The 27,087-nt window shown below is 48.8% G+C and overlaps 1 protein-coding gene across 1 annotated transcript in view; it reads left to right on the top strand.

The window, feature by feature from the left end:
- Positions 1-27,087, top strand: part of LOC147709939 (uncharacterized) — a 187,699-nt gene that overhangs the window by 150,147 nt on the left and 10,465 nt on the right. The window contains exon 7 of the mRNA XM_086928350.1: positions 9,060-9,158. Coding sequence (XP_086784476.1) covers positions 9,060-9,158 — 99 coding nt within the window. The remainder of the gene's footprint in view (positions 1-9,059; positions 9,159-27,087) is intronic.

The following is a 27,087-nucleotide window of genomic DNA, read 5'->3' as shown; positions in this document are numbered from 1 at the left end:
AACCGTGTCTTCACTCTGCATTCGTACAATCCCCGCTGATGCATCTCTGCACAACCTGTGTCTTTACTCTGCATTCTGACAATCCCCGCTGAAGCGTCTCTGCAGAACCTGTGTCTTTATTCTGCATTCGGACAATCCCAGCTGATGCGTCTCTGCACAACCTGTGTCTTTACTCAGCATTCAGACAATCCCCGCGGATGCATTTCTGCACAACCTGTGTCTTTACTCTGCATTCGGACCATCCCTGCAGACGCATCTCTGCACAACCTGTGTCTTCACTCTGCATTCGGACAATCCCTGCAGACGCATCTCTGCACAACCTGTTTCTTCACTCTGCATTCAGACAATCCCCGCTGATGCATCGCTGCACAACCTGTGTCTTTACTCTGCATTTGGACAATCCCCGCTGAAGCGTCTCTGCACAACCTGTGTCTTTATTCTGCATTTGGACAATCCCTTCAAACGCATCTCTGCACAACCTCTGTCTTTACTCTGCATTTAATCAGTCCCCGCTGATGCATCTCTGCACATCCTGTGTCTTTACTCTGCATTCGGACAATCCCCGCAGACGCGTCTCTGCTCAACCTGTGTCTTTACTCTGCATTTGGACAATCCCCGCAGACGCGTCGCTGCTCAACCTGTGTCTTTACTCTGCATTCAGACAATCCCCGCAGATGCATTTCTGCACAACCTGTGTCTTTACTCAGCATTCGGACAATCCCCGCGGATGCATTTCTGCACAACCTGTGTCTTTACTCGGCATTCGGACCATCCCTGCAGATGCATCTCTGCACAACCTGTGTCTTCACTCTGCATTCGGACAATCCCTGCAGACGCATTTCTGCACAACCTGTGTCTTCACTCTGCATTCGGACAATCCCTGCAGACGCATCTCTGCACAACCTGTTTCTTGACTCTGCATTCGGTAAATCCCCGCTGATGCATCTCTGCCCAACTTGTGTCTTTACTCTGCATTTGGACAATCCCCACAGACGTGTCTCTGCACAACCTGTGTCTTTACTCTGCATTCGGACAATCCCCGCGGATGCATCTCTGCACAACCTGTGTCTTTACTCAGCATTCAGACAATCCCCGCGGATGCATTTCTGCACAACCTGTGTCTTTACTCTGCATTCGGACCATCCCTGCAGACGCATCTCTGCACAACCTGTGTCTTCACTCTGCATTCGGACAATCCCTGCAGACGCATCTCTGCACAACCTGTTTCTTCACTCTGCATTCAGACAATCCCCGCTGATGCATCGCTGCACAACCTGTGTCTTTACTCTGCATTTGGACAATCCCCGCTGAAGCGTCTCTGCACAACCTGTGTCTTTATTCTGCATTTGGACGATCCCTTCAAACGCATCTCTGCACAACCTCTGTCTTTACTCTGCATTTAATCAGTCCCCGCTGATGCATCTCTGCACATCCTGTGTCTTTACTCTGCATTCGGACAATCCCCGCAGACGCGTCTCTGCTCAACCTGTGTCTTTACTCTGCATTTGGACAATCCCCGCAGACGCGTCGCTGCTCAACCTGTGTCTTTACTCTGCATTCAGACAATCCCCGCGGATGCATTTCTGCACAACCTGTGTCTTTACTCAGCATTCGGACAATCCCCGCGGATGCATTTCTGCACAACCTGTGTCTTTACTCGGCATTCGGACCATCCCTGCAGATGCATCTCTGCACAACCTGTGTCTTCACTCTGCATTCGGACAATCCCTGCAGAGCATTTCTGCACAACCTGTGTCTTCACTCTGCATTCGGACAATCCCTGCAGATGCATCTCTGCACAACCTGTTTCTTGACTCTGCATTCGGTAAATCCCTGCAGACGCATCTCTGCACAACCTGTTTCTTGACTCTGCATTCGGTAAATCCCCGCTGATGCATTTCTGCCCAACTTGTGTCTTTACTCTGCATTTGGACAATCCCCACAGACGTGTCTCTGCACAACCTGTGTCTTTACTCTGCATTCGGACAATCCCCGCTGATGCATCGCTGCACAACCTGTGTCTTTACTCTGCATTCGGACAATCCCCGCTGATGCATCGCTGCACAACCTGTGTCTTTACTCTGCATTCGGACAATCCCCGCAGACCCGTCTCTGCTCAACCTGTGTCTTTACTCTGCATTTGGACAATCTCCGCAGACTCGTCTCTGCTCAACCTGTGTCTTTACTCTGCATTCAGACAATCCCCGCAGATGCATTTCTGCACAACCTGTGTCTTTACTCTGCATTCGGACAATCCCTGCAGATGCATTTCTGCACAACCTGTGTCTTCACTCTGCATTCGGACCATCCCTGCAGATGCATCTCTGCACAACCTGTTTCTTGACTCTGCATTCGGAAAATCCCCGCTGATGCATCTCTGCACAACTTGTGTCTTTACTCTGCATTTGGACAATCCCCGCAGACGTGTCTCTGCACAACCTGTGTCTTTACTCTGCATTCGGACAATCCCCACTGATGCATCTCTGCGCAACCCGTGTCTTCACTCTGCGTTCAATCAGTCCCCGCTGATGCATCTCTGCACATCCTGTGTCTGTATTCTGCATTTGGATAATCCCCGCTGATGCATCTCTGCACAACCTGTGTCTTCACTCTGCGTTCAATCAGTCCCCGCTGATGCATCTCTGCACATCCTGTGTCTTTACTCTGCATTCGGACAATCCTCGCTGATGCCTCTCTGCACATCCTGTGTCTTTACTCTGCATTTGGACAATCCCCGCTGATGCATCTCTGCACAACCTGTGTCTTCACTCTGCGTTCAATCAGTCCCCGCTGATGCATCTCTGCACAACCTGTGTCTTCGTACAGGCTGTGTCTCGGTGTGTGGAAGGGCTCTGTGTGGGTGTGTAGCAGCGCTGTGCGTGGGCGTTTTGAAGGGCTCTGCGGGTGTGGTGGCAGTGCTGTGTGTGGGTGTGTGGAAGGGCTCTGTGGGTGTGGTGGCAGTGCTGTGTGTGGAAGGGCTCTGGGTGTGTGGAAAGGCTATGGGTGTTTGGAAGGGCTGTGTGTGGGTCCGGCACAGGACAGCACTGCTCAACCTCAGAACCTCTGCCCTCACATTGATGTCATCTTAGCTACTATATAATTGTGTTCACTTCCGCATCAGCCCACCTGTGTATAGGGTGTGCCTCTCAATGCTGCTGCTCCACAGGGGGTCATTGCCTATTATGCTCTCCTTGATCATTACCCCTTAAACAACCCCCCCACACACACAGACACCCCCCCCCCCCGCACGCACACACACACACTGCATCCTTCCAGCAGGAGAAAATGAGGAGAGCTGGTCCTAACAAGGCATTAAAAGAAGAATCTGAATGAGTGGCACAATAAACAATTGCATCCGACACAGGTTGTGCTCCCCCGTGGGCCTGCACCAGCTGCATCAGAGACAGCGATGCCACTTTATGGGCCTGGTGTTTGTGGCTGTAGTATCCTGTGTGACTCCCAGGCCCTGTATGACTGAGCTGATGAGTGGTTGATGGGTGGTTGAGTGGGGAGATAGGGGTAGTAGGAGGGAGCACTGAGCCCTGGCAGGACGTTCCTGCTGTTGCTGTGACCTAAGGGCTTACCACGAGCTCCCACCAGATGCTTGTGTGAAGGCCCGGCCCTCTGACCTCTGTATAAAGGCAGCACTTGCCTAGTCTCTAACTTACCCCTATTTGTGAGCTTTGTCTTTCCTGGCCAAATTCACCAAAACTCTGTGCCTAAACTGCCCTTTCTCAGCTCTTGAAGCGACCTCGTTTGAGATCTTTTACCAGAAAATGTCAACAGTACTGGGAACTCTGACCCTTTCTCATACCTCCCTAGTGGTCATCATTTATTCGCTGTTCTTATGCATTTTGTTTCGACAGTCATTTCAGGCAGAGGTTTTTTTGTATTTCATGCTTTTAAACCAAAAATGGAAGATTGGAATGTCCTCTATTTTTCAAGCAAACTCCAAATAAACCATTGTTAAACGGGCTCTCTGAAAGATTTAGTGGAGGTGTAACGGCACTTGTAGGTGAACTTGGCTTCTTGACGAGAGTATCTCAAAATCCTTGCTAAATTGTTTCAGAAGAAGAGCTTCTGGCAGTGCATTCCGAGAAAAGTGGAGTCAGTTGCCAGTTTTGCTCATGAATGTTTGTCACAGATTAACTTTTATTATCCAGTATTATAGGTGTCGTTCATAGATTCACATGCCTGAATCATTCCCCGTCGTCGAGATGGGAGTCCCCGGTACATAAATAAGTAATGTCCCATAGACATATAGAGAATAGTAGGCCATAAGGCCTCACTTTTGTAAGATATCTAGGTCCTTTTGTAAAAAGGACCAAACTCTAGAAAAGAGCCAATCAGCTGTCTGCTCCCTCTAGAACCTTCCTGGCAGGAGCCTCAGTCCCTCAGATTTTCTACCGCACGTTGTGCTAAGGGAGTCTCCCCTGAGCTCTGCTCAGGTTTGTTGCTTTATAGCTTTTTCAACAGTTTTTTGGGATATTGTTTCCTGTTTTCTCCTCAAGGAAAGCTATTTACTATGGCTGATGCTCCAAAGAAGGGTCTCTTCAGAGCTTGTACCTCTTGTGGAAAGAAGAGGTTACACATTGACCAGCATAAGGACTGCCTGTACTGTCTATACCCAGATCATGTGGCTAAGGACTGCAAGGTATGTCAAACGTTTTCTACTAAGACTCTAAAAGACCGAGAGGGACGCCTTTTGATCTGGCTCCAAAGGCTTAAGGATAGAGACAATCTGGATTCCTCTGAGGGAAGTGAGGGTTCTTCAATCTCCTCAAAATCATCTCTCAAAAGACTTAGGGTAGCTTCCCCTGGCCCCTTAGATACTCCTCAAAAGAAGACAGCTAAAAAGTCTTCAGAGGTCAAGGCAAAAACAGCTTCAGAAAAGGATGTTCACACCTTTAAGAAGCCTGCACCGTCGACGACGACGGCATCGTCGACGACATCATTGGTGATGAAGAAAGCAGTATCTCCTGCTTGTGTATCTACGTCGACGACGACAGTCTCGACGACGACGGCGTCGTCATTATCATCATCGACGACAACTTCATCATCGACGGCGGGTAAGGCTGTATCGTCGACGATTGTAATCAAAAGATCGTCGTCGACGACCAAGATCCCGTCGACGATAGCCTCGTCGACGTCGACGACGAGATCATCACCGTCGACTTCGTCACCGTCGACGAAGACATCGTCGACGAAGATACCGTCGACGAAGGCACCGTCGACGAAGGCACCGTCGATGACAGAAACATCGATACCGTCGACGGCCATATCGTCGATGACGACAACTGTCATCACTACTCCGACGATCTCACCGTCGACGGCTCCGTCGACGGTGATTGATTCTGACTTTCAGTCAGCTTCTGTGTGTCTGAAGATTACCAGGAAGACGCTAACGCCAGAGCTAACTTCCCCTAGCCGTGTGCAGCTATTACCACCAGCACGTCTACTTCAGGATGAAGATTCTGATGATGGGGATATGTTCCAATTGGCGACTAGCCCATCAGAGCTAAATGTCAAATGCCAAAGCTCGGATGAGGAGGAAGTTGAGGAGCAGGTGGTCCGTCTGCCACCTACACCTATGGTCTGCCTGCCAGCATACCTGGTTACGGATCTAAGATACCTTATAGAAGACTACAAGCAGAGGTTCCCAGAATCTCCGGCAACTCAAGCTCCTGCAACGGCTCCATCGCCGAGACCAAGACCCCCGCCCCTAATCATTCAGAAGGAACAGGTGGATATACCATGTCCTCAATCTTCGGAGGGCGAAGAAGAGGAAGAAGAGCAGGAGGAACAGCAAGAGGAAGGAGAGCTGCAGGATGACCAATCCGTCAATAATGGGGGTGGTGATGGACAGAGCATCTGAATCAATCAAACACTCACACCCAGTCAAACGATCTGGGTTTAATCCATCACCGTTCTTTAGCCCACTCTGCCACCCCAGTTCAGACATGGCTATATGCAAATCAGTCTGACCCTGTGCCTCATGGGAACAATCCAGCCCGAACTGCCAAGCCATGTCTTCCCTGGACCGGAAACAAGCTTCCGAGGACCAGTTTCTGGCATTCCAGCCGTCTTCAGCCCGGCTTGCTCGAATCCAGTGGCAAAGTGAGCAAGGGACTCACGTCTGAGCATACCCTGTCACACTTATGGCGGCCAAAAGCGGTACAAAAGCGGTGGACTGTTCTCCTGAGAGAGGCAAAACAAGCTTCTCGTGCTAACGTCTACAGTAGCCTCAAAAAGAGTGTTGAAAGTCCGACTCTTCAAATCCCTTTTAGGGATGATGTCATCGGACATCCTTTTGATCCCTCACTGTCGCCTACGGATGCGTCCTCTGCAGGAGGCACTCTCGAGGCAGTGGGTCCAGTGCACATGGTCATTCGACGACCACATAAGAGTGACTTCTCAGATGGTCAAGGCCCTGAGATGGTGGATGTCTTCACGGAACCTGTCCGAGGTTTGACATTCTTACTTCCAGAGGCTCCTCATGTAATAACAACGGACGCTTCCAAAGAAGGTTGGGGAGCCTTCCTGCAGGAACTGCAAATAAGCAGCCAGTGGTCAATCACAGAGAGAGAGCTCCACATTAATCTGCTCGAGTTGAGAGCAGTATTCTTGGCTCTACAGTCGTTCCTACCAAGAATCAAAAACTCCCTAGTGCTTGTCAGGACAGACAACACCACGACAATGCACTATCTCAACAAGCAGGGAGGGGACGCCCTCGCTGACACTCTCGCGCGAGTCGTAAAAAATCTGGAACTAGTTGATAATGAACAATGTAGCCCTAAAGGCGGAATATGTCCCAGGGATGGACAATGTACTCGCCGACTCGTTGAGCAGACAGAATCATCACCTCACGAGTGGGAGTTACACCAGAAGATTCTCAACCAAATCTTCTCGAGATGGGGCACACCACAGATAGATCTCTTCACTACGAAGATCAACGCCAAATGCCCACACTTCTCAAGTTGGCATCCCCAATCAGGGTCTCTAGGGAATGCATTTTCCATCGCATGGCGCAACGTCTTTGCCTACGCCTTTCAGTCATTCCTGATGCTTCCCAGAGTCCTCAGGAAGATGAAGATGGAGCTGTGTACTCTCATTTTAATAGCCCCAACTTGGCCAAGACAGCATTGGTTCACAGAGCTACTCCGTCTATCCCGGGAACCGCCAGTCCGTCTGAAGCAGAGTCCATCTCTACTCACTATGCACAGCCGGCAAATTTAACACCCGGATCTGAAGTCTCTCAAGTTTGCCGCCTGGCTCCTGAGTTTCGAAAGTTTCGGGATTTAAACATTCCGCAGGATTGTAGAGACATCCTAGCCAAGGCATGAGCAGATAGCACCATCAAATCGTATTCCCTGAAATGGAAGAGGTTTTGTGTTTGGTGTGCAGATCATGGAATACATCCCTTCTCTTCTTCGCCGGAACAAATCCTACCTTACCTGTTACATCTGGCGAAGGCAGGCCTAGCCCACTCTTCAATTAAAGTACACTCGGCTGCGATATCCCGTTATAAAAGAACTGCAGCGGGACCTTCCCTTTGGTCAAGCAGATTAATCAAACAATTCTTGAAGGGACTATACAGATCTTACCCTACAGTGAGGATGTAGCCACCTACATGGCATCTGAATGTAGTCCACAACCAACTCATGAAGCATCCATTTGAGCCGGTGCACAGAGCTGACTTGAAATACATCTCTTGGGAAACAGCGCTACTTCTTGCACTCACCTTCGCAAGGAGAGTGAGTGAGCTGCAGGCACTTTCACTTCAGGATCCCTTTATGCAATTTAAAAATGACAGTGATCCTTAGAACGAATCCGAAGTTCATCCCAAAGGTTCCGTCGGATTTCCACCTTAATGAGCCTGTGGTTTTGCGTTCCTTCTTCCCAAATCCCAGTACAGCAGCGGAGAGGGCATTACATTCTCTGGACCTCAAGCGATGCTTGAAAATTTACATCGACAAGACAAGTGAGTTTAGGAAATCTAATCAGCTTTTTGTGGCCTACAGCAGACCTAGGAAGGGTCTCCCACTTACAAAACAGAGCATCTCACGCTGGATTTCGGCAGCCATCGCCTTCTGTCATGAACCAGCAGGACTGCCGCTACTCTCTAAGGTGCGAGCCCACTCCACGAGGGCTATATCCACGTCTATGGCACTCTTTGCAGGGGTGCCAGTGATTGACATCTGCAGGGCGGCAACATGGAGGTCGCCTCATACCTTCACTAGGCATTATTTCCTGGACACAGAGCTGATAAAGGATGCAGCAGTGGGACAAGCAGTACTATCCCATCTGTTTCATTGAGGTGAGCTTTCTTTCACCCCTCCATCCTTCTGTTATATGCACATTTCTTTGCTGATGGTATTGTTTGCATCTATGGGCTGTTGCTAGTTGCAGGATATGTAATTATCGAATAACTTGCATATACTGTTCTATACGAAATGTGTTTTCTGTATTCCTTGCTACTCTGATTCAGGCATGTGAATCTATGAAAGACACCTATAATACTGGATAAGAAATGCGTTACTTACCTGTAACTGCAGTTATCCAGTATTGGTGTCTTTCATAGATTCACATGCAACCCTCCCGCTTCCCCTGGAAGGACTCACCTAATTCTCTCAGTAACACGCCTACTTAGCTTAGTGCATACGAAAATCTGAGGGACTGAGGCTCCTGCCAGGAAGGTTCTAGAGGGAAGTGACAGCTGATTGGCTCTTTTCTAGAGTTTGGTCCTTTTTACAAAAGGACCTAGATATCTTACAAAAGTGAGGCCTTATGGCCTACTATTCTCTATAGGTCTATGGGACATTAATTATTTATGTCCCCGGGACTCCCATCTTGACGACGGGGAATGATTCAGGCATGTGAATCTATAAAAGACATCAATACTGGATAACTGCAGTTACAGGTAAGTAACGCAATTCTTTTGTCTTGAAACGGCTTCCCTCCAAATACAGGGTGTGTATGATTATAGAAAGTGAAGTATAATAGGCATCTGTGAAAACAATTTAAGCTGCTAGAAGTACTCATTGTGCTGTCTCTTGCAGGCTGCCCTGTGTTCAACCACGAGCTGTCCTTGTGGATAAAGCAGGAAGACGAGTCCTCCTTCGGTGAGCCCCAGCCATGTGAACATTATGCGTCCACAGGTAAGATAAAAAGACACATTTTTTTTTTAACTTCTTTTTATTGATCATTTAGGCTGCACAAAAACAACACGTTTCGGATCCACTTCCGTCCTCTCCTCGCCTGCATGAATACACAGGTCCTTTCAATACTCTGGAGTTGGTTCAAGTGTATTTCCCAGGCCCTATGATTCACCCCGCTGCCAGTGTTTTTCCAATTCTCCTGCACCTGGGGAAGTTAGTCTTTGTTCCTGTGTTCTTGCCACAGGCCCCGTTCTTTCTCAGACTTCCTCGGGCAACCCTAGGCTTTATAGACTGATTTTTCTGTTAGCATGCTCCAGTCCATGTTGGTTGCCTTTTTGTTCTACGGTTGGGGTATTTCTGCTGCCTCATAGCTGCACGATCTCCCTTCTAGCTACCATAAGGCTCATGTTGCACAACAGAGTGTTCTCGAGCAATGTCTGCGCTCTCCAAATCCCTAGGGTTGCTAGCACCATGCCAATAAGTCATTTCTTCCCCGGTGATATCCGAGAGCCAGCCGACACCTGATTCCAAAAGTACCCAACCCTCTGACAGCCCCACAGTGTATGTTGTAGCGTTCCTCACTGTCCCTCAAGGATTTGTCCGTGTCCGTCTTTCTCATGTGATGAACTTGGTTCTTGTGTATGCCGTATGGAAAGTTTTCAACTGTACCAGTCGGGGAGGGGTTGGCCAAGCTGCCAACTGTAATGAATGTGTAGAGTTGAAGCTCCGTCAGCATCCCTGTGAATCTGAGCCAATACAGGCTTAATGGCTGCCATCCCGAAGTATTAACAAGCTGCCCATCCGATTGACACATGTTCCGTGGTCCTGTCTGCTTTGTGGTAAAAGGAGCACTGCTTTAGTGCTGCTAACACCCGGATGGATGAGTGGAGCCGATCTGCGGCCTAGTCGGGTGGTGTGGCGGAGGCCCGCAGTGCCCGAGCGCAGAAGTGGCAAGAGTGGCTGTGCCGGGCTCTTGAAGGACTGCCTGGGGGTCGGTGATGGATTCCTCCCTCACCCCTATCAGGATTCGCCAACCAACAGATTGAGCATTGAGCTGGGTGCGAGTGCCCCCTTTACCCCCGCTTACGATCCTCACTGCGGAGAAGGGCAGCGGACGAGCCTGGGGATTCAGTTGACGGACCGTCCTGGGTCTACTCACTGCCTGCTCCCCTCTTGGCGCCTCCCCTACGCATGTCCTGTCTGGCTCTCAACCATCCGGTTATTGATGTGACGGCCGGAACACAGGAGGGGCTAATGGGTAGACTGCCCCAAGCTCTGCACCCCGATAATGCGCACCATGAGCTACATTGAGCCACTACTGCCCCCCACGCAGGAGGGACTAAGCGGGCCCTTATTCGCCTTTACTCACTCTGAACTTAAGAGATCGTCCACTCCGTTGTGACATTGTTGTCTGCCACCCCCTGTGCTGGACAGGGAGGACCGCACTGGCACCCCTGTTGACCGTGCCTGGGCCAGTACGGTGGGACTGGCCTGTTGATTGGGAGTGCCGCCGACCATATCGAGCTGCAGGTCGGAGTACAGCTGAGGACAGATATGCCTTGGTTCGGACTGGGCGCAGTTGGACTGGCATAAAACATTGCACAACCTGCTCGGGATGACATGCCGAAATCGTAAACCGCGCAGATTGCCGTATCATACATTAAAAAATCTGAGCATGGCACAAAACCAGTAAATGGCTGAGTGCTGCGCTGTGTACCAGAGAGGGGGCTCCGCCGACGAGCACTGATGCATTAAAGGCTTCAAGGCACTCGATGGCAGGTTCAACACGCGGGATAGGCCGCTGGACATGATGGGAGAGTGCATTGATCAACACAAACATAGATTGGACACGACGGAGGGCAGAGTGTCGGACTTAGAAGACAGTGCGGTTCAAGCAGCAAAAAAGCTGGACAGACCTGACAAACTAATGAAAACAATAGCCATGAAAAATGAGGACTTGGAAGCAAGGAGCAGGCACTATAACCTGCACATCTTGGGTGTACACGAGTTCACAAATACTGGGCGTATGGATCAATTCGTGGAACACCTACTGACCGATCTGTTTGGCAAGGATCCTTCACTGCCACATTTGTAGTTGAACTTGCCCACGGCTGGCTTGGACTGCACCCTATCCCTGGCTGCCATCCTAGACCACTTGTCGCATGACTGTTGAATTTCAGGGACCGAGATATCGTTTTGAGATTGGCAAGAGAAAAGGGCCCATTGAGCTGGCAAAGATCCACAATATCCATATTTCCGGACTTTACTGTGCTGTTCCAGTTGGTTTGACGCAAGTACACAGGATTAAAGGCAACCTTCGAAACCTGGGCCTTCGATACGGCATCATCTATCCGGTCTGCCTGTGGGTGGACAATGGCAAACCTTGCATCTTTTATAACCCCACAGATGTGCAAACCTTCTGCAGACAGTAATCGGAGAAACAGCAGGCCTCTTGCCAGGACTGCCCTGGGAAGATCTCCTCCGGATGTCCATTCCAGAGCCAGCTTGGACCTCTTCCCATCTGGTTCACCTCTGACTTGTAAGCATGCATATATGCGTCACTTACTGCAGTCATTGGCAATACGTTTATACTGGTACCTTCTAAAATACAAGTGCTATGATTGGAATGCAGCTGTAGCAAAACGTCTCTAACTTTCCTCCAACAGGATGCAGGGGTAGGACGTAGCGTTGCCACCCCCTGTGATGTTCACGCGTTTATCGCTTTGCAGCCTTCTATGGCTGGGGGTTATGAATCTGGTAATTATGTTATATGGGAGTTGTACTTGTTGAAGAGCTTCTTAGTATGGAGGGAGTTGGGGACCATAGGAGTTGTTTCTCATGTAGGTTTTTTATGTTTTGTTCTCTCAGTGCTATGCGATATCGCGTTTTCTACACATTGCAGCATCTGATGGTTATATTTTATGGCATATCAGGCTGATGTTAAATCTTATGCGGACATCACATTCATGACCAGGAATATTAGAGGGCTGAACAACTCTCGTAAATGTAAGCAGGTATTGCAATACGTACGACACAAGATCGATGTGTTTTTGCAAGAAACTCGCCTAGCACCTAATCGCTCACCTACTTTTACCTCTTCCTGGAGATCTCATTGCTTCTTTTATAATTATAGACCTTACTCTCGAGGTGTTTCCATACTAATACGCAAGACCTTACCTGTCAACCCTAACTGATGTGGGCGGAAGATATCTGCTAGTGGTGGGCCACTTACTGGGGCAGTGCACTCTATTGGTTAATGTTTTGCCCCGAAGTTTGATAATCCCGAATTGTATCCACACTTGCAGTCACAGATAGATTTCATTGACACAGACCACATTTTTCTCGGTGGTGGGGGCGACCTTAATATTCTGCTGGACCGGAACTTAGACAGCACTGCCACAGCCCCAGTCAATTATCCCCGAAGTTGCAATGTCCTGCATACTTTGTGCAACACATATGCGCTGAAGGATGCATGGTGTCAGCAACACCCCCAGGCACCAGGTTATACACATCACTCGATACAGCCCGACAGATGGACGCATCTAGACTATAGGCTCCTGTCAAGCACTCTCACACCCTGGGTCCTAGATATCGCACACCTCCCCGCACATTATCAGATCACTAGCCGGTGGCTTTGAACATTCGTATCTCTGGGGTGGGAGGGGTTGAGCGACATTGGCGGTTTCCCAGTATGGCACTTCACTTGTTCATGCGGAAATCCGCACTGAGATAATAGAAAACTTTGGTCTAAACAAGGGATCAGGATTGTGAGAAGTTGGCCTGGTATATGCTGTTCACTAATTAAAGTGGGCACCGTGCACCAGTCCAAACGACCCTTATTGATGATTAGGTTAAAGACAACCGTTATTGAAAGCTATCCTAGTGGTAGCCTGGAGAGCAGCCTTCAGGCTAAGTCTTGAATGAGTGTAAAGCAGCTTGGTTTACCAGATTATAACCTCCTGAATGACCAAATGACAGGAGAACCACACAAGTGTTATTATAAAAATATGTATTCATTACTAAACACTCTCTACTAATCTCTTTATGAGATTAGAGCACAAAGTACACAATATTAAATCACTAGAACAACAGTAAATAGCACAATACACAATGAACCATATATTAAAAAAGTGGTATAACAACCACGACTTGACTAGACACAGTGCCTAGAGCACGTAGAATCGCTGGGACCCCAAGGAACCACCCAAGGTAGTGACACAGGGGGACCTACGGGGTATGCAATGTGAGAACACAGGCGCAAGACTAGTGCAACTCTATGGGACAGTCGCGGTTGGAATTTTAAAGATTAAGGATACTTAGCAGAGGACTTTGAGCAAACCCTTTCAAACATAGAAGGTTCTAAGGCCAGCACCCATGTGAGCACCGGAGTACTCGTGTTACCTATCCCAGGGTTGCAGGGTGCATAGGTGTCAAATGGTGTCGGGAATCTTCGTCGTTTTCAATAGCGTGATGCTGCAAAGTGCTGCTGCCATGAAGAGGAAAAGTGTCCGGTGTGATCCAAGCCTGGATCGAAGCTGAGAAGAACCTGAAAGCAGAGGGGACAGAGTCTGGGTCACTTCAGCGTGACCAGGGGCTCGGTAGACGAATGCCCACCAATGTCTGGTGTTTCAGGTGGGAAGAGGTGAAGCTTGACTCTGCAGCCACGGTGACCAGGAGACGTAGACGATGACCAAAGTCTGCCGGCGAGCTGTCCCACGAAGGATGTCGAGTGCTGGGGGGGCAGTGTCCGAATTGAACACCAACAAGCTGTGGCAACTGCAACTCACGCGGTCAGAGAAAAGATGCTTCGGTGAGGACCAGCAAGGTCCTGGGGACTCACCAAGCGATGGAGAGTCAGGGCATATCTGGAGCAACCAGGAAAGCCCACTGAAAGTTAAAGTTGCCTTCACAGGGGCCCACAGGCCAAGGGACCAGGGATCGCGAAGGGACCTCGAGAAGAATCACAAAAACTAGGCCACGGAACACTGGTGGAGTGTAGGCTGGTAATCTTCAGTGGAAACACTGCTCGGCGTCAGGACTACAAGTAGCCCAAAGCACAGCCTCAGGGATCGCCAAAAAGCATATGTTGCTGCAAACGTACATGGTGCACAGGGGTACGGGTTGCACGGTCCCCACGAGGGCTGCGGGTCTCAGTTTTGCTGAGAGCACTAGTCGACCTCGGTGACACTTGGGAACCCACCTCCAGTTTTGCAGAAATCTTCGGAGTCCTCAGGAGCAAACCGGTCAGATGCGTTTCGGTGCCTGCTCAGCAGGGGAGTAACTCCTTTAGTCCAAGATAGATTCTTCAGTTGTCCAGCAAAGCGTAGATCGTTGAAGGATATTTGGTTTCTGTAGCAGAGTTTAGTCCAGGTAATTGCTAAAGTCCTGGAGCCAGGGGTTCCTACTTGATACCCAAGGAAGGGGTTGGACAAACTCTGGGGACCCACCTTTAAGAGGGTCAGGACAGAGGGGTGGCTACACCTATGTCCTTTGTCCAGTTTCGCGCCGGAGCAGGAGCAAATGGCTCCTGCAACCAGTTTGAGCTGGACTTTGCACAGGGACACCAAATGTGCCCCCAATGCATACATCGAAGCACTCTGAGTGCACCCACCCAGCCCCAATACACTAAAGCCTGTCTGGGAGGTGGTCTCACCTCCTATGACAGGAAACCTATTGTCAAGCCTTCCCTTGCTGGAGTTTCGTCCAGCAGCAGGAGGGCAGACTCGTGTCTGTGGCTGGCAGCATCCATCTTCTGATGCCAGGATCGAGAAAGCTGGTACCGGGTGTACCGGTGTGGCCAGGTTTCTCCCTCTAGGATGGTGGAATAATACCTTCCATGCCAGTTACTGGTGTGGAGGTATGATTCCAAGGTGTTTGACACCAAACACTACCTGTTTCCATGCACCCGTTTTAAAGTTAGCATTTACCGCAAGGTTATAATGCACATAAGAGTATATGGTTGGCTGCATCACAAACCACCCCGGAATATAGGTTCCGAAGGCTGCAGAGGGGCTCTGCTCATGCAGGAGCACCCTCTCACATAAAACCCAGCACCCTGCCTTCAGGATTGATAAGGCCTGCCATAGGGGTGACTAATAGGTTTATCTGTGCAGTGATATAAGGTTGATCTAGTGAACCTATCAGACCTATGGTGTCAGTTTGAGTGGTCTCTCAGGGGTGGCACAATGCATGCTGTAGCCCCTGGGAGACCTCTGGAGTACCTATTCCCTAGGTACTTAGTATACCATATACTAGGGACTTATAAGGGTACCCCAGAATCCAATCTGGTGTGTACCTAAAGTACTTGCAATCAATTTAGAGGAGAAAGCAGATAGACTGGGGTCCTGGACAGCAGGATCCCAGCCAGTCTAAGTCGAAAACAGTGAAACATCAGAAAAGTGGGGGTAACTATAAGAAGCATTTCCTACTCTCCTACACCCCCTCCCCCCCCCCAAACATCAGGACATTAAACTAACCTTGACCAGTTGAGTCTTCATGTTCTAAGTGGAAATATCTGGGGAGTCCATCTGCATTGGCATGGTTACTCCCAGGTCTATGTTCCACCGTATAGTCCATCCCCTGTAGGGAAATGGACCACCTGAGCAGTTTGAGGTTTTCATCCTTCATCTGTTTTACCCATAAGAGGGGCTTATGGTCGGTCTGAATCTTGAAATGAGTGCCAAACAAGTATGGCCTCAGCTTCTTCAGAGCCCCAACCACAGTAAAGGCCTCCCTCTCAATAGCTGACCAACGTTTCTCTCTGGGGGCCAGCCTTCTGCTAATAAAAGCTACTCGCTGATCCTGACCTTCATCATTCAATTGTGATAGCACAGCCCCTACCCCCACCTCAGATGCATCTGTTTGGACAATTAATTGTTTGAAATAGTCAAGACTTTGCAGAATGGGAGCCGTGCACCTGGCCTGCTTCAGGTCATCAAATGCCTTTTGACAGCTAACTGTCCACTGAACTTTCTTTGGAATTTTCTTCGGAGTTAAGTCATTCAAAGGGGTCACTATGGATCCATAACTTTTGACAAACCTCCTGTAGTACCCAGACAATCCCAAGAAAGCTCTGACCTGAGTCTGGGTGGTTGGAGCACTCAGTCCATGATGGTCTGGATTTTGCTCTGCAATGGTTGAACCCAGCCTCCACCTACAAGGTGGCCCAGGTATACAACCTGACTCTGGCCTATCTGGCACTTGGTAGCCTTGATAGTGAGGCCTGCCTTCTGTAGGGCCTCCAAAACATTTCGCAGATGGACCAGATGACCCCCCCCCCCCCCCCAGGTGGAGCTAAAGACAGCAATATCATCAAGATAAGCTGCACTATAGGCTTCCAGGCCTGTAAGGACGTTATTCACCAACCTTTAAAAAGTGGCAGGTACATTCTTGAAGCCAATGGGCATCACCACAAATTGGTAGTGCCCACCAGGGGTAGAAAATGCTGTTTTTGGATTTGTTGCACTGAATCACTTTAAAATCTATACTTACACCTTCCTTTACTTGAGCACCAACCTTTTTCCTTTCTTTTCTCTTTTTGCTGAAACTTTATGAATTTGTAAATAAACTGCAGTAGAATTTGTTGTAACACTGTTGTGTTGGGTTTCCTGCATTTTTTGCATTTTGAGCTGAATTAAGCTAATAATACATGTGTTTGTATGTTCAGATTTAGTCTGACTATTTGTTGACTGTGAAGGAGTAATCTTCACATCACTAGCCGTGTTTAAAATTTGTGTCTAGGACCGCCTTCTTTCTATATATAATGTTTTTGGATTTGCTTCATCAGCTAGTCTGATCTGTCAGTAGCCAGCTGTTAGGTCAAATGTGCTCAGAAACTTGGCTAAGGCCCAGCTATCTATAAGTTAATCAGCCCTAGGGATTGGATGGGCATCAATCCTACTGACTGCATTGAGACCCATGTAGTCAACACAAAACCTCATCTCTTAACCATTCTGAGTGTGATGTTGGGACTACTGGACTAGGCCAAGGGCTATCTGAGGATTCAATCACTCCCAAATCCAACATCTACTAGACTTCAGTCCTGATACAGTCCCTGCCGTGGTCAGGTTGACTGTAAATCTTATTTTTAACAGGCAGACTGTCCTAAGTGTCCACTTCATGAGTGCACCAGGTAGTCTGACTTTGAGTCAGTAAGAACATATGGCTGTACTGATTGAGGACTTTCCTGCAACCAGCTTGCTGCTAGCCAGTGAGGCTGCCTGACAAGGCTACTCCATCTACTGAACCACCATCAGGGTTCCGTAAGAGCAGGTCAGGGGGTGGATCATTCTCTTCTTCCTGTCCCTCATCAGTAGCCATGAGCAAGCCCATGTCTGCCCTGTCAACATATGGTTTGAGCCTGTTGACATGGAGCACCTTATGTGGGCTCCTGGGAGTTCCAAGGTCCACCAGGTAGGTAACCTCTCCCTTCTGCTCAATTATGGTATGAGGGCCACTCCACTTGTCTTGGAGGGCTGCTGGGGCCACATGCTCCAACACCCATACGTTCTGCCCTGGCTGGTAAACAGTCAGCACAGCCTTTTGGTCACCCCAGGCCTTTTGTAATTACTGGCTAGCCTCAAGGTTTTTAGTTGCCTTCTTCATGTACCCGGCCACCCTGGAGTGGAAACCAAGTACATAGTCCTCAATGTCCTGTTTAGGGGGTTTGAGAGGCAACTCTCATCCCTCCTTCACTAGAAACAATGGACCCCTAACTGGATGTCCAAACAGAAGTTCAAATGGGTTGTAACCAACCCCCTTCGTTGGAACCTCTCTGTAGGCAAAGCGAAGGCAGGGCAAACGTATGTCCCACCTGAGCCTAAGCTTTTCTGGGAGACCTTTTATCATGCCCTTGAGGGTTTTGTTGAACCTTTCAACTAACCCATTGCATTGTGGGTGATAAGGGGTGGTAAATTTGTAATTTTCTCCACACTCCTTCCACATAGCTGTTAAGTAACTAGACATGAAGTTTGAATCTCTGTCTGATACTACCTCCTTAGGAAAACCCACCCTGGAAAATATTCCCAAGAGGGCCCTTGCCACCACAGGAGCTCTGATGGTTCATAGGGGAATTGCCTCTGGCAACCTAGTGGCATGGTCCACCGCCACCAGTATGAATCAGTGCCCAGATGCAGTTTGAGCATCCATGGGAACAACTATATCAATCCCAACCCTCTCAAAGGAAAACCCCACCACAGGTAGTGGTATCAGGGGGCCCTTTGTAGTACCACCTGCCTTCCCACTGGTTTGACAGGTGATACAGGAGCGACAAAACTTCTTTGTGTCTTCAGACATGTGAGGCCAATGAAAGTGAGGGACAATTCTGTCCCAAGTCTTGTTTTGGCCTAGGTGACCTGCTAATGGGATATCATGTGCTAGTGTCACTAGGAAGCCCCTAAACTTCAGAGGTATAACCAACCTCCTGGTGGCACCAGGCTTGATGTCTCTATTGAGTAAAGGAGTCCATCATCCCAGTCGATCCTACGGGACCCACTGGCACTCCCAGCAGCCTCAGTAGCAGCTTGCTGTCTGAGGTGTTCAAGAGAGGGGCAGCTCAGCTGCTGCTGGCTCAGATCTGCCCTGGAAGGGCCCCCTGTCCACAAGAACTTAACCTGATCAGGCTCAAGTTCCTTTGAGACGGTTCCTTCTTCAAGACTTAGATCATCTCCCTCAAGAGACTGATCTGTACTCTGAGTCAGGGGGGAAGACACTGCTTTACCCCTACTGTTCCTCCTCTTGGAAAGCACCTACTCTATTTTTTCAGGATGCTGTGCCTGTTCAGTGGAAGACATTTTGGCCTGTGACCTAGTCACAGCAAACACATCTGCAGGGATACCCAACATTTCTCCATGAGTCCTGAGTTCCACTTCAACCTAAGCTGAAGTTTCTAAATCATTGTTTAACAAGCATTCAACAGGGAGGTCTGCACTTACCACAACTTTCTTAGGGCCAGTTACCCCTCCCCATGAGAAGTTAACAACTTCCAGGAATGGTCTGTTCTGACGTTGCTAGCATTGGTCACTTGGTACATCTCACTAAGTATGATTTGCTCAGGATCCACAAGATCTTTTGTTACCATTGTGACACTGGCTCCTGTGTCCCTGAATGCCAAGGCCTCTTTTCCATTGATCAAAGGCTTCTCTCTGTATTTGCCAAGATTACTGGGACTGACAAATAAGGAGGCAATATCCATGCCTCCATGACAGATCAGTACAGCCTGAGTAGGAACTCTGACTAGGCCAGAGTCCATCTCAGAACCCAGGGTTAACCCTACTACACTCTTATTCTGAGTACCACCACTTGAAGCTGAACTAGGAGGAACAGTTGCCTTAGAGGCAATGGTGGCTGGAGTTGAGTCCTTGGACTTGTTACACTCACTTGTCCAGTAGGTCTTCTGTTTACAGATATGACACCAAGGTTTCTTAGAATCTTGCTTCTTGGAGTCACCACCTTGGTTCTGAACCTTCTGCCTCACCCTGGTTCTGACCAATTTGTCTGCCTTCTGACCCAATTCTTGGAGAGAGGTCAGATCAGAGTCCACCAGGTACTGATGCAACAACTGATTTTGACAATTATTAAGGATCTGCTCCCTCATAAGTAAATTGTGCAATCCATTTAAATCACACACTTTACTGCCAAGTAACCAGCCTCCCAGAGCCTTAGTAGCACAATCTGCAAAGTCAACCCAGTCTTGAGTCTGTGCCTTTTGGGTATCTCTAAACGTAATCCTGTATTATTCAGTGGTTAAGCCAAACCCATCAATCAGAGCACTCTTCAAGACTTTGTAAATATCTTCATCCTCTTCTCTAACAGTGAGGTGCTTGTCTCTTCTTTGACTGCAAATGAGAGCCCAGGATTGCTGCCCACTGCTCGTGGGGGACCCTCTGTACTTTACAGGCCCTCTCCAGTGCAGTTATCCATTGGTGGATGTCATCCCCACTCTGGTAGGGAGGGACAATCTTGTTCAGTTCCTATGGTCATGAGATATTCTCTTGCTCTAGGGACACTGTTGCTGCCACCACGGGGCTCTAGCCCCAACCTTCTGGAACTCTCTGGAGCTCTAGGGATTCCCTGCCTAAGGCTAATTGCTCTCTCTTGATTCCGAGCTTCGCTCTCTCAAACTCCAGCAGGCTGCACTTCTTATCATAAGAGGACTCCCTTTTGTGAGAAGCAGAGGTCCTATGAGAGACAGAGGTCTCTACAGAAATACCAGAACGATCAGATTTCTGGGAAGGAGATCTGGATCTTGTTGGTAAACTGCTAATTATTGCAGGTGGAGTCAAGCGAGGACCTTTGAGGTCTTCTTCCTCACCTTCAGGAAGGATTGGATTGTCCAGGTTAGAATCATCTTGATCCTCCTGGTCAGCATTACAGTCCTGGTCATTGAAGTTTTCCCTTCCTGGCCTTTCTTCTTCTGCTGTCCCACTCACCTTGCCCGCCTCATCAGATCCTGGGGTCTTTCTGAGGTCATCTAACAACAAAGCCTCTGTGAGGCGTTGAGTGCTAGCACGTTTCCCTGTCTTCAGTTTCCTAGATGTACACATATTTCTCAATTCTTAAATGTGAGATGGTCATACTTGGATAGCAAGGAGCCACTGGCTTCAGTCCTAGAGGACATACTAGAATTATGTGTATGCACCTGCCTAACCTAGTGGGAACTAAACTCTCTTGAGTTGGAGAAATGGTGTGCTAGACCTCTGACTTACCCAACTCTATGTTCAGTAGAACTTACTTTATTCTAGTCTTGATTTATATGTACCTAAGTACCTTTAGTGGTTTTCAGTAAGTCACTCAATGAGATTATCTGGTAAAGCAATAGCAAGCTTGAATCCCAACTGCTGCGCACCAATGTGAGAAGTTGGCCTGGTATATGTTGTCCACTAAGTAAAATGGGCACCTTGCACCAGTATAAATGACCCTTATTGATGATTAGGTTAAAGACAACCTTTATTGAAAGCTATCCTAGTGGTAGCAATGGAGAGCAGCCTTCAGGCTAAGTCTCGAAGGAATGTAAAGCAGCTTGTTTTACCAGATCAGAACCTCCTAAATAACCAAATGAAAGTAGAACCACACAGTGTTCTTATAAAAATATGTATGTTCGAGGCATATGAGCTGCAGATTACACACTGTGCATAGATCGCCACCTAGTGTTGGGCCCGGATGTTTGCAGTTTGTTTTTGTCCTGAAAAGTTCTTTGGAAGTCACGAGATAGGTGGTGACTCCTCTGGACCATACTGTGCATGAACATCGGCTCCATCCTCAGATTGTTTTCTTCCGCCACCGGGCTCTGATGTGTCTCCAGTGCTCCAGTTTGGAACCGATTTTCCTTCGACGTGCAATCCTCACCCAGTTCGACGGTATTGTTCCGATCACGGTACCCATCGACACGACTCTTCACAACTTCAAAGTCTTAGATTCCGGTAGTCGACGAAGGCCTTCGGACCTACCTAGGCCTTACTTTCTGGCTCATGGAAAGGACGCCATTCAAGAGGTGTCCTTGATGTAGATCAAAGTTTCCCCACACCAATCTACATGAGGTGTGCAACCTTTGCCTCTCACCGGAGTACGAGGCCAAAGACCGTTCCGCTTGTGCCTCCTTTCGCTCTAAGAAAACGATTCGGGACCGACGAGCTCGAAGGACAATGGCTCGCTCGTCCGCATCGATCTTGGACGACATCTTTCAAGAGGGCGTCAACGTGCCAGAACAGGAGCGAGCCGAAATAAGCGCCAGCTCCTCCGATGCCGAAGACTCAGACGTCGAGGACATCACTCCACCTCAACGGGTCATAAGTAAGAACGTCGGCCTGACCCTTCCATCAACACCCTCCAAGAAGGCTTCGGTCACACCCTCACCTTCGGGCCCGGGTGCACACCAAGAGACTGCTTCCCACGCCCCACCCTCGGGCTCGGCAAAGTAGACTATTAAGCCTTCAGGCGGCTCAGGCTCGAGTCAGCCTCTTCCCGGTGTCGATCCTACACTGACACCGAAAAAGAAGCCATCTTCCTCATCCACGCTGACCGCTGCTTCAACACCCAAGAACTCGGTGCCGAAGACTGGCACCGGCTCATCGACATCAAAACCGCACTCTGAGCCGAGTAAAAATCTACCTAAAGGTTCTGACTCCCACGCTTTGGAACCGAAAAACCCATGGAACCGAAAAAACACGTTCCAGTTAAAGACAAGGGTAAAAGTTCTAAGCCAAAAGACTCTAGACCAGCTACTGAATCGGTGCCGAAAAAACCTCTGGTACCGACACCTTCCACAGAAGAGCCTTTCCTACCAGATCCTACTCAAAAGACTCTTGTAAAGGATCCTAAGACTGGACAACTGTCCCTTAGCTCTAAAAAGAGACCATTAGAGGCGCCTGCATCTCCTCCTCCTCCAAAGAAGAAGAGACATTGCAACCTCTCCATTAAGGGTCCCTTCTCCACTTCCCCACACTTTTCCACCTCCTCCACCACAGCATTCTCCTACACCATCCCCTCATCCAGATGATGATGTAGACACAGACTCTGATGACACAGGTGGGGGTGCTTATGAGCCTGTAGGGAACAATAGTCCCCCTCAGTCACCTAATCAATGGGATGATTATAACACCCCTGATGTGCCGTACGTCCCTCAAGATGATGTATATCCCACCAGGCCTCCCCCCCAGAGGATTATAGGTTTTACCCTACTAGTCCAGAGGGCTTCCCAGTAAAAAATGTAAATTGTAAAATGTAAATTGATACTTGTATAGCGCACTGGGTCTCAAGGCGCTTGTACGAATACCGCTGTGGAACCCATCCTGGCTTTCCCTGTGAGGCGTCCACTCCTGGGCACCCCCAAGGTGGAGGCCAGGCATCCTAAGCGTTGTGGGGGCCGTTGTGGAGATTAAGCAAGCTATTGCCCAGAGTTGCAGAGTGGGACTCCATGATTGGAATAGGCACCGAGGCGAGAATTATCAGGTCCGAGGAAATTGAGCCCAAGACCCTCCTGAGGCGGGGAATTGAACCCTGGTCCCGGGCTAAACCTCTGCATCAGGGTCTGCCGCTCTAACCATTGAGCCACACTTCTCCACCACACCACACTTCTTCAGTACCATCGGGTCGATTTACACACTGACACCGTGGAGGAAGATTTCTTATTGGACACTTTTGATAATACACAAATGTCCACTGTCATTCTGCCAATGCTTAAGGGGGTCATTAAGCATGCAACAGAGGTCTTTAAAGATCCTGTCAGAGCTCAAGTCCTCAAACCCCGCATTGTGAAAAAGTATAAAGCTGCCCCTACTGATCCGGCTTACATTAGAGGCCCAGCACCCCTAGATTCCTTGGTAGTTTCTAATGCACGTAAACGTGACAATTCACAAACATCAGGTGAGGCCTCACCACCAGAAAAGGAATCTAAGCTCCTTGACACCTCCGGTAAACGAACAGCGTCACAGGCAGCTAACATTTGGCGCATTGCATATACCCAAGCGTTGTTGGCAAGATATGACAGGGCACATTATGATGAACTAGAGTCCATAATGCAGCATCTACCAGACAAATACAAAAATAGGGCCAATGAAACTCATGGAAGAAGGTAAAAATATTACTAATACTTCTATTCGTTGTGCTCTAGATGCTGCAGATACTGCCTCAAGGGCAATCAATACCAGCACCCTTTTGCGCAGACATGTCTGGCTACGTATTTCAGGTTTTAAACCGGAGGTACAAAATTCCATCCTCAATCAGCCATTTGATGAGACACATTTATTTGGCCCTTATGTCGATGTGTCTTTACAGAAAATGAAAAAAGACACCGACACGGCAAAATCTATGGGAGCCTTGCAGCTCCAAGCTCCCAGACGTTCTTTTTGTCGCTCATCATATAGAGGCAACACAAGAGGCTACTCCTCCGAAAGTCCCTCCACTTCCTACAAGACCCCTAGCCAATCCACATTCACTAAGTGAGTGTGGTTGTGTTGCGACAAAGAGTCCTGAGGCGGAAAGCCGGGACTGTATGTTTTTAATTGCTTAAACTGCTAAAACTGCTTGTTTGAAGTGGAAATTCACCACTGCCTTTTTAACCTGCACTTCGGGAAGTTTGTAAATATTGAACTGTGCACTTACCCAATTTCACCATTTTAAACTGCTAATTACCGCTGTGTGTAGCGGAGTGCTGTCCCGCCCTAAAGACTCGCCCAGAGCTTGAGTCTCTTCACCTGTGCCCGCTCTCTACCCCCACAGCAGCCGAGTAGGCGCTGCTTGGGGTCCCGCCATTTTTGAACAGGGCGAGCAGACTATTGCTTGGCCCCTCCCTGCCCTCACGTCATCGCCAGCATAAAATGATGCCCTCTCCCAGGAGGCGCAGCGGATGGGCGCAGCGGCGGCGCCGGCGGAGCGCCGAAGGCACGCCAAAGGTAAGCCCGTCTGCGCCCGTCCACGCCTCGATCGGGCCCAGGGCCATACCCCCCGGCCGACCCATGCAGTACTCTAAAGAAACCCTGCTAGGCCTGAAACAAATGACATCTACCTGCACCCCATCTCTTAACATGGAGAACTGGGCAGGACCATGGAGTTGCTACACATGCAAAAATAGTTTTGGGTACACTCAAACAAAGAGCCCCCTATGCCATAACGAAATGGAAAACCTACACTGTGGGCTTTTCAATGTCAGGTCTATGGGCAAGCATGCCCAACATATCTTTGATTTAATCTCTGAAAGGGAGCTGGACTGTCTCTTTATAACAGAAACCTGGCTAACCCAGAACAGCAACCCAGATGGGACGACCGCTCTCCCTCAGGGATACCTCATTGCTAGAGAAGACAGACCCCTCCAGAGAGACGGAGGAATAGTAATTGTATACAGGGACTCATTGAGTTGCCTAACTTTCCCAATTCCAGGTATCAAAGGTGCGGAAAGCATAGGTTTCGCTCGAAGGGTGCATGATTCCTTCACCTTCTCAGGAGCACTAATATACCGACCACCGGGAACACCCACTGACTTCACGAATGGTATTGGAGAAGCAGTAGGGGACTCAGCCTGAAATCCGCCAACTACACGATCTTAGGAGACATCAACATACACCTTGACTCCCTCTCAGACCACGCCACCTTAGGCTTTACTGACACAATGAAGGTCAACGCCACCATGCCCACACACAATGGAGGACACATCCTCGATTGCATTTGTTCAAACCTGGATACACTCCTTGTAAAAAAAAAAAAAAACAAGAACTAACCTGGTCCGACCACAGCTACATCCCTTTTGAACTCCAAGGGATAATGACACACAAACCTGGGAATAAACCATGCGCTCCCCAGGGAGGGCCCCAGTGGAAGGACCTAACAGGACAACCGGGGTTCCTAATCAAGGCACTAGAAACCATACCGTTATCAATAGGGTTCCCTGGGAAGGATAGCCAGTCCTTTAGGGAATGGATGGATGCCCTATCTATAGAGAGTGGGAAAACAACACCAAGATCAAGACGAAACAGGAAATATAGAACCTCTGCCCCCTGGTTTTCCCCAACCCTAAAGGAAGAACAAAGGAAGGTCAGGGCGTTAGAGCGGACCTGGCGCAGAAACTATGACACAACTGGCCAGACCAGGTACAAAGTGGCTCGCCGACACTACCACGGGATGATAAAAATAGCCAAAAAAGACTTTTACACTGATGCCATAACAAACAGCAACAATAAACAAAAAGAAATCTTCAACATCGTCAACTCTTATACCAACCCCAAAACCATGCAGAGAGACATTCCCCCCTCCCAAACCCTGTGCAACAAGATTGCTGACTATTTCCATAATAAAATACAGACGCTTGCCAAAGACTTCCCATAACCCCTCCCCCTGGAGGAGTCCCGAATAAACAAGACTAGCACGATAAACCAGCTATCCTCCTTTCAGCATGTCAGCTTGGAAGAATCCCAGGCAAAAATCTTAAAAATCAAATCAGGCTCTCCTTTCGACCCCTGCTCCCACTATGTCCTCCACACTTTGGTGGAGATCGTGAATCCCATCATCAACAACATTATAAACTCTTCACTTACTTTAGGAGTAGTCCCAGAGGAATGGAAATTGGCAGCAATAAGACCCCTACAAAAAAAAACATCACCAGACCCCACCATCCTAACCAATCTGCGACCAATCTCCCTGCTCCCCACCTTTTGTAAACTTACAGAAAAGGAAGTAAATCAACAGCTCACTGCCTTTTTAAAAGCCAACAACATCTGGCACCCCAACCAAGCTGGCTTTAGAGCACAGCACTCAACGGAATCCGCTTTAATTTTTTCCTCGGAAACACTCAGAGCAGAGCTAGACCAGGGCAAAAAAGCAGTCCTTGTACTACTAGACCTGTCCGCGGCTTTCGACACGGTGTCCCATACCATCTTGATTGACCGACTAGCCGCGGCAGGGATAACCGGAAATGTACTGAGCTGGCTGAAAAGTTTCCTAACAGACGACAAGTGGTCACCCTGGGCCAGTTCAGATCAGAAGAGATACCACTAAACTCAGGTGTACCCCAGGGCTCCTGTCTGAGCCCGACACTTTTTAATGTATATATGGCTCCCCTGATTACCCTTATATCATCCTTTGGCATAGCCACCATCTCATATGCGGATGACACACAACTCATCCTAGTAATGGAGGACGAAACCAGCGAAGCAGAGGCAAGGCTTAAAAACTGTCTAAAAGCCACTTTCCACTGGATGAAGACGAATCACCTTAAATGCAATTCGGGGAAGACCGAGATCCTACCTTTTGGAAAGGGAAACTCCTTCAACCCAACACTGTGGTGGCCAGAAGACGCTATCGTCCCCCCTAACACGGCCAACGCAGTACGAAACCTAGGGATAAAATTTGACCCTTCCCTGAGTTTCCAACAACAAGCAGTAGCCGTGGCAGGGACCTGCTTCGGCATAATAAAAGGGCTCAGGAAATTCTTCGACCTAAT

The sequence above is a fragment of the Lissotriton vulgaris genome, chromosome 6, assembly GCF_964263255.1.
Source record: "Lissotriton vulgaris chromosome 6, aLisVul1.2, whole genome shotgun sequence".
Classification (NCBI taxonomy): Eukaryota; Metazoa; Chordata; class Amphibia; order Caudata; family Salamandridae; genus Lissotriton; species Lissotriton vulgaris.
The sequence above is the reverse complement of the archived record's forward strand: the minus strand, read 5'-3'. Positions and strand labels throughout refer to the sequence as shown.